This window comes from Equus quagga, chromosome 14 (assembly GCF_021613505.1).
Source record: "Equus quagga isolate Etosha38 chromosome 14, UCLA_HA_Equagga_1.0, whole genome shotgun sequence".
Taxonomy (NCBI): Eukaryota; Metazoa; Chordata; class Mammalia; order Perissodactyla; family Equidae; genus Equus; species Equus quagga.
The window spans coordinates 27702965-27716079 of NC_060280.1; the positions used below are offsets into that span (position 1 = coordinate 27702965).

At 47.6% G+C, this 13115-nt stretch overlaps 1 protein-coding gene across 2 annotated transcripts in view; it reads right to left on the bottom strand.

Annotated features, from left to right (window-relative positions):
• Positions 1-4636: 4636 nt before the first annotated feature.
• FCHSD2 (FCH and double SH3 domains 2) overlaps positions 4637-13115 on the bottom strand; it is a 259676-nt gene continuing 251197 nt past the window's right edge. For both annotated transcript variants that reach the window (XM_046685615.1, XM_046685616.1), the window contains 6 exons: positions 11072-11155; positions 10774-10951; positions 10251-10471; positions 9149-9278; positions 8925-9007; positions 4637-6753 (listed from right to left, as the gene is read on the bottom strand). In XM_046685615.1, the coding sequence (XP_046541571.1) occupies positions 6670-6753; positions 8925-9007; positions 9149-9278; positions 10251-10471; positions 10774-10951; positions 11072-11155 (780 nt within the window). In that variant the 3' untranslated portion in view covers positions 4637-6669. The remainder of the gene's footprint in view (positions 6754-8924; positions 9008-9148; positions 9279-10250; positions 10472-10773; positions 10952-11071; positions 11156-13115) is intronic.

Sequence of the window (13115 nt, forward strand, 5' to 3'; positions counted from 1 at the left end):
TGGCTCCCAGTGGCCACCAGGAGTCACCAGCTGCCTAGTTGTCTGCTGAGGCCATTCTCTCCACTCTTGGGATTCATGGCTGGAAATACCAGTGCTTCCGGGAGCCACCACTGCTGAGTGCAGTGTGTGAGGCCCTGTGCTCGGTGCTTTTCATGCAGTATCTTTGTTCCTCCCAACCACCTCGTGATGTAGGTATCTCTTTCACAGATGAGAAGATTGAGGTTCAGAGAGGTTAAGTGATGTGAGATCACACAGCTGGATTATGACTGTATTTTATATATATAGATTTTTACAAAATGTCAGGGAATCTGGGCTCCCAATTAGGCAGAGCTGCAGGGCATGCCCCCCGTGCCGCAGTGCTGTGCCCCCTGCCTCTGCTGCTGGGTGGCTGACTCTAACTGAAATCCCTCCCTGCTGCCTCTCCTTCCACCTGCGCCCTGGGCGCCGAGGCCTGAGCCTGGAAGGTTGATGTCCTTTGAAGTGGGGATATGCGGGCCACAGGAGTGAGGTGGACTTGAATCCTGAGGGGTTCTTACCAGCTACACCATTCGGGGCAAGGACCTCAGAGGACTGCAGTGAGGACTGCTTAGAGAACACATGAGGTGCTCGGGAAATGGTTTGACTTGACTCCTGGAACAGCGGCCTCTCTCCTCCCCTCAGCCTTCCCCTCTTAATGGGGCAAATCTGACAGCACACCCTCGGGTGCAGCTGCCTTACCTCTGGGAGCACACACACACACGCACTTCAACTTGCTTGGAGGAATGCTTCCTGGAGGAGCAAGTGTGGAAGGCCAGAGATGGGTCAAGGCCTTGCAGGGGTGAGGAAGGCCCACGCGGAGGCAGAGGGGCTGGCAGAGGCCCAGCAGGGAAGGGCTCGGAGGGGTGGCCGCTGGGAAGGCTGCAGCTCTGGTCTGTGGTCCCCTGCAGCAGAGGGGCCAGGATAGGATAGGACCCTAGGCTTTTAGTTCTCTCCAGGTTTTCAGTACTCAGTGCTCAGGTTTTCAGTGCTCAGGGGCTGCCTGCCTCAGTTTGGTGCCCTAACGTCAAAGCTGGAATGGCCTTCATCCTTGCTGTGCACCCAGAGTGAAGCCCAGAGAGGGGCCAGGCCTTGTGCAGGGTCACACAGCAGAGCAGGGATAAGAACCCAGGCCTGATTCTCTCTTTTCTAAAAACCGGACTCAGGTTCTGCTGAGTGGGGAGTGGGGCTGGCTTGGTCTTCCGGAAGCCCAGTTCTAGGTTCTGCCCCCAGTCGTCTTGCTGAGAGACCTTGGGCAGATCACAGTGTCTTCCAGGGGAAGGAGTTTCCCCATCTGTGAGGCTCTTCCTGCCCCGCTTCTGGGCCTCACCACGGGTGACAGCTCTTCCCCGGGCTGTTCTGCGGGTTGAGTACGGCCTCCTCTGCCCGCCCTGCCCAGTCTCAGGCCTGGTGAGCCTCAGACCGGAGAGGGAGAAACGACAGAAGCCCTTGTTCTGGGCTCCTGCTGCCCCTTGGTCATCTCCCTGTTCTGGGAGACACACCTTGGCCCGAGGCTGCTGTTCCCAGTCCCCTCCACCAGATGTGAGCCCCTCAGTGACAGGGAGGGCATCTGAGTCACTTGTGTCTCCAGTGCCTGGAGCAGTAAGTTTGCTGACTGGACAAAGGGTGGTTGAATAGAGGTGGTCCTGGCCCTTCAGATGTTCGCTGGAGGAATCCTGGCGGCACCAGGTGTGGATCCGTCTGTGAGGTTCAGACATACCACGTCTGGGGTCAGGCTATCTTCTCTCTGGATGCACATCCACTGGTCAAAAGTATTTTCAGCTTCTCTGTACATTATCTTATTTGATCCTCGTGGATCTTAGGAAGTTTGTATTGTTTTCTCATTCCCACTTTACAGATGAGGAAACCAAGGCCCAGAAAAGTGAAGGGACAAGCCTAGGGTCACAGCTAATCGAGGTGGCCCAGGGACTTGAATATAGGACTTTCAACCAGACTCTTCCCCTGCCCCTCATAGGAGCAAGTGGGTGACGAGGACACTTGGGTGTTCAGCACACAGTGTGGAAGGGGTGTGAACCCACTTGTGGGTTCATTTCTGTTGTTTCAGGGTAACATTTCAGGAAAATATTCCCAGACCAGAGCTCTCAGGAACAGACCCAGCAGAAGTACTACATTTGTTTTCTTGGCCAGTGGAACCAGGGGGAAGTGGTCCAGGAACAAGACGCTCTTTGGCATTCGCAGGGGGCTTGGCGGATCAAGCAGTAACAGCAAAGACGGGGAGTCTAGGAGGAAACCTACACTGGTTGTGTCAAGTTACAAGTAGGATTTTGGGGCAAATTACAGTTCTCCCCCTTCTAAACTAAAATTTCTGTACCTTGGTTGTATTTTTGTCATGAAAAACAGCTTCCTAATGAAGAAAATAAATGCAAAGATTCAGAGCAGCCAGATTTTGTCATGAGGCCACTCAGAGAAGGTTAGGCAGTAATTGGCCCCACAACCAAAAGCCGCGGCCCAGCTCCTGGGGCAGCGAGTGGGTAGTGCAGCCTGGGATGTGATCACAGCCTCGTGGAGGGTTTGCTCTGTCTCAGGGGAGAGTCCAGCAGCTTGCACTTTCAATTTCTGGCCATCCCGAGAAGTCTGTGTGTTAGTAAGTCTGTTCTCAAATATCATGTCCTTTTTGTGTGATGTTCTCTGTCTGCATCTAGAAACTGCACTTATCTAGAACATAAGCGTGAATAAGCTCTTTGAAACCATCTCATTCTGTTCCTTTTAAAACTGGGCATGTGGCAGCCTGGGGGAAAGGTTGCATCAAGTGGTGGCAGGGCTAAGGCCAGGTGACCTCCTCCCACTCGCGTCTCCTCTGGCTGGTGGGTGTGGGCTGGGGCGGTGGGTCCCAGAGGACAGGGATCAGCTGGCGTGCTGTGAACCTGCCTTGATTTCATTACAGTTGGTTCCTGTGACGAAGGAGGCCAAAATTTAGCCATGACACTGGGGCGGGGCAATTAGCTTAACTCTGTCCCCTGGTCAGAGACTAAGCCTCCGAGGCCAAGAGCAGTCTCAGATGTCAGCAGCCTTCATTAGCGGGGAAGGCGGAAGATGGAAATGATAGTTAATGTGCACTGACAGCCTTCCATACTTACGGTAAAGCACTTTCACACACGCTCCTTCCCTTGGGCCTCAAGACACCCTGTGTTACTGCGAAGCTGGAAGAGCAGCAAGGACCCCAGTTCTGTAGGGGAGGACGCTGAAGAGGGGAGAGGAGATGGCGGAGAGTGTTTGTGGTGACCCCCCCGTTCTGCACACTTTATATGTCCTTCTTGGATCCACAGCATTATTCTCAGGTTTCCAGTGAGGACACTGGAGCTCACTTCCCACAGCTGTCAAGTGGGCGCCAGGACTGAACTCAGATCTTCTGACTCCAAAGTCCACGTTGTCATCTCCTGTGCGGTTGGTGGGAGTGTCAATGGATACAATCATTCTGGATGCCAATATGGAAAAGTCTAACAAAATTAAATACACATTCATTTCTGACTCTCAAATGACACATTTAGGAATTTACCCAGTATTTTTACTGGAACAAATTTATAAAGAATTATGTACAAAGATATTAATTTCAAAGATATTAATTTTTTTCTTTTTTTTGAGGAAGATTAGCCCTGAGTTAATATCTGCTGCCAATCCTCCTCTTTTTGTTGAGGAAGACTGGCCCTGACACAGCTAACATCTGTGCCCATCTTCCTCTACTTTATATGTGGGACGCCTACCAGAGCATGGCTTGCCAAGTGGTGCCATGTCCGCACCTGGGATCCGAACTGGCGGACCCCAGGCTGTTGAAGCAGAATGTGCAAACTTAACCACTGCACCACCAGGCTGGCCCCGAATTTCAACTTTCTAATAGCAAGTGGATGGATACAATCTAAACATCCATTACTCTAGGAATGTTTAAATTATGATATATCCAAACAATGGAATACAATGCAGCCTTTAAAAAGAATGAGGCAAACCTAAATGTAGTATATAATTTCACTTACATACAAAGTCAATCACATATGAGGTTTATGCACACAAAACATCTGGAAGAATACATACTGCATGTGCCCAGCTCTGGAGAGAGGAGCGCTCTGGGCTCCCTCCACAAACAGGCTGAGCCTTGGCCCTGGGTGTGGCTGGCTGGCAGCCAGAGGGACTCAGCCTTTAACCGAGAGTCGTCTCTGCCCCTCTGGGACCAGTACAATCTCCTTTGTTTGCTTCATTCCTCCTCAGGGAAGAGGTTTAGGAGGGGGCGGAGGAGCCCAGGATGCCCACTTCCTGGAAGCCACTGGTTACATCCTTGAGGGGACATCAGTGACCCTCCTCTCACCCCTCCAGCTGTAGAATGGGAGTTCCCTGTCCTGATGTGTGTGCCTCTTTTTCTCCCCACTGAGAAAGAACCTTGACAGCAAAGACCGCAACTTATTGATTCCTATCTCTAGCGTCCAGGATATTACCCCTGGCAGGTGGGTGGCATCAGGGACTGTTTGTCCCACAGATGGATTAATTGACCTCCCCCTCTCTGTATCTGTTGTGTGGTTTAAAGGAGGGCCTAGGAGTGTCTTTATAAGAAGTACTGTGTATTTAGAAAAGTCTGTCTACCCCAATCTTTTTGTAAGGAAACTTAGGAAACTTAATTCCATTGTTTTATTATTCAACATTTTATACATAATAAATACAAACTTTGTACAGCCACTGTAAAGAAAGCACGTTTGCACCAGGCGCTCCCTCTGAGCCGCCCTGTGCACTCGGACGCTGGGTTCATGTCCTGGAGGGAGGGGTTCTTTTTAAAAAGGAGGCATATTTTTACAACTTGTTTTTTTAAAATAAAATTAGCAGCTCTTCCAGAAAATATTTTAAAATATAACAAAAGATTTCAAATAACCCTCTGAGAATGTGGAAAACCCAGATTCAAGGACAATTTGGCTAGCTAAAGAGAGAATACAAGACTGGGTGGCAAGAACTGCCTGATTTAAGCACTTTGAAGATTTTTAAAGTGCTTTGAAGATTTTTAACATGTCGGCAAACTTTAAAATCTTAAAAAAACCACCCTTTTAATTTCTTTATTAAACTTAAGAATAAGTTTGATAAACACAAAAAGACCTCAAAAAGATCAACAGGTTAAGAAACGCAAAAAACAAAAACAAAAAGCCCCAAATCACGGAGAAGATTCATCAGTGGGTACTGTCACTGAAGTGATCAAATGACAAACTAAAAATTTCTTCAGCTATGACCTTACTTTTGGTCAAAAATCCCATGGGGACATTTGGCGAGCATTTCAAGTTTTAAAAGATTCTTAGGTGGGATGGAGTTTGCAAAGCATAATACAACTTTTGGATTAAATTCTGAAAATTTGATTTCTTAAAAAAACTAAACAACTGGCAAACATCCCTTCATCCCTAGGTAATGCGCTCCCTTCTCCCAGAGGCGGTGGAGAAGTGACAGAGGCCTACGCTGGGACGCCTGCTCTGTGGGCTTGCTGGCCTGCAGGGAAAGCTCCTTCCGGCTCTCCCTGTGATGCAGAGAACTGGTCTTCTTGTCAATTTGCACGTGTGCAGCATGTACAATCCGTAGTCCTTTTTCACAGGAAGCTGGTTTCCTCCATGAGCCATAAGTTCTTCCTTCCGGGGGAATGTCAGGTCAGTGGGACCTGGGAAGCTGCATTTCCTGCAGTGGGCAGCCACTGGTGTGGACTGGCCACCACTTGCCTGTCTGGGCCAATGCACTGGCTAGGGAATAAAATAATGCTAGGGCCTCCCCAGTAGAGAAGCTCAACAAGGCAAGTAGGTGTCCCCAATTTATCTAGACATTCAGATTCTAAGGATACTGGTCAGAAGAGTATATGCTGCAAAAATTAAGATGAAAAATACCCAAATACAAAAAGAATATTAAGTCGGCTCATTTCAGGCCTGGAAGCTCCATTCTGCTTTAGCTGCAGCCTCCTTTCTACTAGTTTATGTGATGGACAAGATTTGGCTACTAGGCCAGCCCCTCCATATTAGCTCCACTAATACTAAATGAATGGCATAAATATTAATACAAAGGACACTGTTATTGTTTTAAACCTGTTAGTTGTGGAAGAGATGTGCATTAATGCAATTGGCGCTAAACTCAGGGCAGTCCACTTTTTTCCAAACAAGTTTCACTTTCTCAGTCTGGGGACTGACTGTGGGGAGGAGCCAGCCTCTCCTGAAGTCCCTCCTTCTGCGTCCTCAGGTAGCCGACACCATCTGATTAGGCTCAATCAGACAAGCAAAAGCCACTTGAAGAAAGATGAGAATCTTTGCCGCATCCTTGTGGCCACAGTAATATACTGTGCGAGTGCACGTGATCAGTGTCTCTGTGACTGTGCCGTGAACGAGGCCTGGTCTTGAGTCTTATATAAAAACGGGCCACTGTCAGGCACGAGGGCTGTCCCCTCTCTGCTTCTAGGGCCCACTAGGATTTGTGCTATGATAGGAGAGATGACATAGAAAATGACAACAAAAAAAGGCACAAAATATTCAAACTGTGGGAGGAGTCTACCAGGCCACCCAGTCACATATAATCCTCCTTGTTTTTGCTCTGTTCAAGAGTTGTCATCATGCAAAGTTGCCTAAAAAACAAGAGTGGCCAAACTCCCAGCCTGGCCTTGATTGTAGCAGTAATGGGCGGGCAAACCCACCATCACACCAGCGTGATTTCCACATCCTCGATCTTCTCCGCTGGCCTTCGGTGGTTCTGTGTAGGCGGAGGGGGAGCTGCCCGGACCTGAGCAGGGAACAAGTGAATGGATTGTCAGTCAGCTTCCTGAGTCAGTTTCTGTAGCATCCAAACTCCAACCAGTCATTTATCCAAGGACATGACTCCCCAGGGGCCTCAGAAATGCTCTGAGCGTGTGCTTTCAACCTAATTTTCACTATTTCCCACACTGAGCAGGAGTTACTGTTCCGGATAAAATGTGAAACCCACAAATCGGGTTCTTGCCTAGGCTGAAAGCCGCAGGGGTCACTGTCGCCCTGAAAGCCTCGTCCAAAGCAAAGGCCTGGAGCTGGAAGCAAGAGAGAGCAACGTGTGGAGAACTGAAAGCCTGTCAGCACGTCCTGGAAGAAGAGTTGCAGGAGATGAGACTAGAGAGGTGGGCGGGGGGAAGTCAGGAAGGGCTTCGTTAAGCTATGTTAAGAAATGTGAGCTTTCTTCTGTCAGCAAAGAGGAGTCTTTGGTGATTTTAAACAGCGCACCAGATTTGTGAAAAGGTGACTCAGGTAACAGTTTGGAGACAGAGCGGAGGCGAGCAAGAGTGTAGGTGAGAAGACGATTTGGGAGCCTCCTGCAGTCCTCTGGACAGAGCTGATGTCAGCCTGCACAGGGCACCGGCATGGCGGGGTGGAGAAGTGGAAAGGCTGACGGCTGTCCCCGAGGTAAACCTGGCAGGATTTGGTGACAACTATTTGTGGAACCAGGGCCAGGGAGGTATCAAGAGTGATGCCAGAACACTGGTAGGAAGGGGGCTCCATTCACCGAGACGCAATGTGGGAGAAGGAGCGTGTCTGGAGAGAGGATAATTAACTCGTTTCTGCTGAGCTTTGGGGGTTTAGTACACACAGACTGAGACATCCTCAAGTCTGGAGCTCAGGGAAGAGACCGGACTGGCAGTTATATGTCTGGGAGCTGCCAGTAAATGAACGGTTCTCAAAGCCGTGGAAGTAGATGAGATTCCACAGGGAGAGTGAGTTCGGTGGCTCCGAGAGAAGCAGCAGCAGAGACGGACGGGGCAGAGAAGCCTGCAAAGGCCAATGGAAAGGAAGGGCCGGAAAAGCAGAAAGCAAAACAGAAAGGGCGGTAGGACAAATCGGCTCACTTCTCTCCACTCCCGCTCTTACCCTCCAGTCCTCGCTCCCGTCCCCGTGTCTGGACCACTGCTGCAGCCTCCGAGTGGCTCCCCAAGTCCATTCCCCCACCTTCCATTCATTCTCCACTTGGCTGCCATAGCAGTGTTTTAAAAATGCAAAACTGGTCATACCACTGTCGTGCTTACAATCTTCCTATCACTTTAGGATAAAGAACCAAGTCCTTGACAAGGCACTCAACACACATCTGCTGAATGAAGCGGCCAAAGGAAGTGGGTGGTCTGAAGAACCTATCAAATGCTGATAAGGGGTCAAGGAAAATAAAGTTGCAAAGTATGCACTGATTAGCATGCAAAGGCATGACCTTGGAGGAGCTGCTTTACAGCGAGAAAGCGAGTGAGGCGAGGGTAGAGGTGATTATTTGTAAGAGTACATTCTCTTTGAGAACAGAAGCTCTCAAACCTCAAAAAGGCATGAAGTGTATCTTATTATTTCATCTGTGTCACCAAAAGAGGCAAATACAGGCCTGGAAAATAGGTTCTCAATAAATGCTTGCTTAAAAAAATGGTGCTTCTGTTTCACAATTAGACCACTCTGATGCTCACAGAGCTTGTTATAATTTAAATACACGTTCATAGCTCATCTTGTGATCTCACATGGCTCAGTGAGAAAAGAGCCAGTGGTAGACTAGACCTCCCAAGACGTGTTCATTTTTATAGCCGTCCTTTTCAAGAGCTCTTTTTACCTTCCCAAATCCACCTCACCCTCATGTGGTAGAATTAGTAACAACACAGGGGCCACAGGGGAAACATTGCTTTCTTCTTCTTCTTCTTTTTGTTTGCTGAGGAAGATTATCCCTGAGCTAACATCTGTGCCAATCTTCCTCCACTTTATATGTGGGTCACCACCACAGCACGGCCTATGAGTGGTGTAGCTCCATGCCCGGGATATGAACCTGTGAACCCAGGCTGCCAAAGCAGAGTGTGCCAAACTCAACCACTATGCCATGGGGCCAGCTCCAGGAAACACTGATTTCTAACTTTCGATTGGAAGAACTAAGCATTCTATAAGCCTGCCAGATAGGAGACTTACAGGTCGCAGTTTGCCATATGAGGTCTCCGGAGTATGCCTTGGTGCCTGTGAGAATCCTGGCGATTCAGCATGGAAGCTGTTTTCTAAGGGAGGGAATGAAAGAAGCTCATTTTATCTGTGTAGCCAAGCAATAAAAATGCTCATGCAGATCTGTCTGCCCTTCAGGTGAACACGTGGATTTCTGAACGAAAATGTATTCAGACCCGTGCCCAGGAAAGCCTCACCGTTGGCGGAAGGAGAGCGCGGGAAGTACTGGGAGCTCCTCTTATCTGGGCTGGGGTACGGGCTGCCGGGAGGCTGGTCGTACAGCGGCAGTGGCGGCAGGGAGCCCGGTGGCTTGGAGGAAGGAGAGATCTGCAGGGGAGAGAGGGGGCAGCGCTCGCCTCAGGAAGGAGACTAGGCGGCTCCTGACAAATCACTTTTCTTTAGAGCTAAGTTATGACTATTCACTTTTTTGTCAGCCTCATTAGAAGCAAATGAGCCTAGAATATCCACCCCAAACTCCAATTTTCTGCTGCATTTAACTTCTTCCTCTCACAGATCTCTGCATTATACTCTGATTTTAGTTTATCTTAAACAGTTATCAAGTCAAACTATTCTCTAGAGTTCCACTAAAAACATACCAAATCAGACAATTCAGTGAAGGAAAAAAAAGGGGACAAGTTGTATTTTTTTCTGAAGATAAAACATTGGCTTAGTTTCTGATTTCCCTAGGTTTTGTAAATGTCACACTCGCTACGTGGTCACAGTACCACACAACCAAGATGGGCAGACCCATTCCTTATGGTCCTGACCTGCCAGGCCTGCTGTGACAGATCCAAATTAGGAGTCTCCTGTGAAGGAAAGTATGGCTGAGGAGCTAAGCCTGGGGCCACCTGCGTGTCATGGGGCTCTCGCAGGCCTGTGACTTCTCTGAAATGGACTGACGGGACGGGGGCTGGGCACGGGGGCTCTGACAGTGAGGGACAGAAAGAGCAAGCCAATATTTTTACTACATAAACTAACCACAGAGACAATACACTCCCTCTCCGGTTTCTTTCTTTCTCTCCACCAAACCATTCTTTCGTATGTCACATACACTGTAGCATTTTGGTAAACAATTCAGAGAACAGAATGTGGGGGAACTGAGGTGTAATATGGCCGTTACACAAGAGCCTGAGTGATGGTCTCTGCTTTTCCAAATTCAGTGTTGCAGAAACCTGGCAACTGAGGATTGGAGTGTGAGGGGGAGGCTGAGACGACAGCCCACTTTTGCGTGGGTCAACAGACTCCTTGGGAGTCACTTTCTTTAAACATCTTTTAATTTGACTCTCTCCCGTCATGTACCTGAATCTCTTTCATCCATGGAGTGTCACCATTTTCTGAGGCTGAAAGTTCTTCCACGAGCACCGATGGGAACACTCCAATCAGTCCATTGAACTCCCCTTCCCAGAAGCCATCATCATCCTGGTTTTCTTTGTTCAAGATTCGGATGATTGCTCCCTCAGGAAAAGATAATTCATCATCTGTCTGGCCCTCGTAGTCATAAAGTGCTTTCACGAAACAGACTAGGTAGCAAGAGAGAGAAATACAGTAGGAACATTAACAGCCAGGGTACTTTTGCAACCACCCCTATGCTCAGGTGACAACTAAAAGAACATCATACAGAATAAGAGGAAAGCTGTAATTTCATTACTCACTGAAGATGACCTTCAGGCTTCTACAGTACAAAACAGATGTGACTAAACAAAGGAAAATGCTACAGAATAGGAATAAACTTGTGCCTTTTAACCTACTGAAGGCTGACTCCAGGGTAATACAATCTAGGCCAATTGTGATCAAATAAAGAGTGCCTTGTTTCAGTCTTTACCACTGGCATCTCCGTTGAGGCTGCCTGAAACGAGTTCGGCCTCCGTGGAATTGCTGGATGTGTGTGACCGACTGTCCAAGGCAGCCAAGGACTGCAGCATGCTCAGCAGACTGTTCGAGGTGGGAAACTGGAGGTACTTTTCTGGCACGTAACCCACTTGGCCAACTTTATTTCGAGCCTGAGTAAAAGACATGTGACAAAACAGGTTTGCACACACAATCTAGACAGGGCATAACAAGAACCAAAACAAACTCCTAAAAATGTCACAAGAGGGGGCGATATGAGCAAAGGAATATACCTTTACCCAGTCTTCCATATCTCCATCTTCAATCACTTCTAACACCTCATGCTCCTCAATGGTCAACTCATCTGGTTGAGAAGCCTGCAATGTAGGATGGTCATGGACAAAATTAAAAAGGTTAGATAAAGAGCAGATGTGCGCTGATCATAACAAAAACTGGGGATCAAAATATTGAAATGATTTTGAAAAACGTACTCAACATAAAAAATTTAAGTGTTGTAAAACTATCAAAATGAGGTGAAGTTTTACTTTAAAAAACTAAACAAAATAAAGCCACAACGAAAACTGGAGAAACGGAATCCTCAAGAGGTAATCAGGTCCAGTGAACACAGCACTCTGCTGGAAGTACAGGGCCTGGGTTCCAGCTCCAGCTTATGCATCTATAGGTAAGTTATTCAACTTCTTGATGCCTCCATTTCTTCAAAATGACAATCCTGCCATTCTTAGGAGGATGGGGGAGTCAATGTGGGATGAATAAGCACAGAACCATGATGATTTGGGAAGCAGAGGCGAAGGAGAAATCACTGAATTAGAACTGCCCCAGAGGGCCATCATGGAGGGACATGTTGTGAAAATGCAAAGAACTATGTAGATGGATTGGATGAGAGCTTGAGCAGCGCCTAGAATTGATCTGGAATCATTGTTAAACAGTGGCCAAGAGAAGAAAGTTGTAGGAAAGGAAATGACTGAGATCGGTCAAAGTTTGGATTTATTATGCTCCAACTTAACTGGACACTGGGCTGATCCACTTGGGTGCTTCTGCACAAGCCACTAACTGTGATGGTTTTAGTATTTCTGACAGCAGGAGTCCACTAGGACCAGCGACTCACATACTGCCCTTGAGACTGTGGAATCCTCGAGCAAACTCTCAGAGTTTGCTGTGTCTCAATCCACAGACGGATTGGAGAGAGAGACCCCGTGGCTTTGTTTCCTGAAGAGACCTGCCTGTCACATGTACCAGGGAGAGGCCTGCTGGCATCTTCAGGCTCTCTAGTGAACAGTCTTAAAACCATCCCCCAAGTCCCAAGATCAGTGAAAACTATCATCTAAGACCATGTAAGTTTTTCAAATCTCACAGTCTCAAAGTGTAAAACATCGCCAAGTTACACAAGCAAAAATAAGGCAAGAAAATGGGTCACTTTCCTAAGATTCATTTTCCATTTCGTGTGCATTACAACATTTCATCAAACCCAGATTCTGCACGTTGCCATAGCTGCTTGAGATGGAAAAATAGTACTGAAAATGGCTGATTAATCACAGAAATACTCCAAGACCAGAATTTTAAGTAAATTACCTCTGATCTCAAAATATGAGGAAAAAAAGTGCATTGATTCTTGATACTTTTCCAGTGGAATTTCTTTGCTAATCTGAAACTACACTATGCCTTGAATACACCAGCAAAAGGCACCTATATAACAAAGACGTTTTTCCTAATTCCATGGCAAGACTTAAAAAGTATCAACGCAACCAGACTTCAATGTGTATGAGAGCAAAGCAGGAGGGATAAGAACACATTTAAATATATTGCTGCCCTTGTAAAAAAGTCATGGGGGTCCCCACAAGTTGTCCCACATCGTTATATAAGCAGACACTAGCTGGATCATACCATCCCCAAGCCGTGACCAATTCTTCCACTTGACAAGGTCAAGTCCTTTGTTATGGCAGTCAAGATCCTACAGAGTTTGGCCCCATGGTCTCTTGATGCTTTGGCCCCAGCACACTACGCCAAATTCTCTCAACACACCATGCTCTTCCTTGCCCAGGCTATTCCTTCTTTCCAGCGGGCCTGCTCCCTCTTTCCATCAGGTGAATGGATTTAGATTACTATGGGTTCAAGTCCAGCTTCAGTCTGTTTCCATAGGCAAGTGACCATAAGACCTCTACGAGCCTCAGTTTTCCTTTTTATTCCTATAAGAATGTAAACTCTGTGAGGGCAGAGATTTTTGTCTGTGTTATTCAGTGCTATATCCTCGAGCCTAGAAAAGAACACAGCACACTACATGGAAGGTGCTCAAATAATATTTGTTGAGTTAATGGTTGG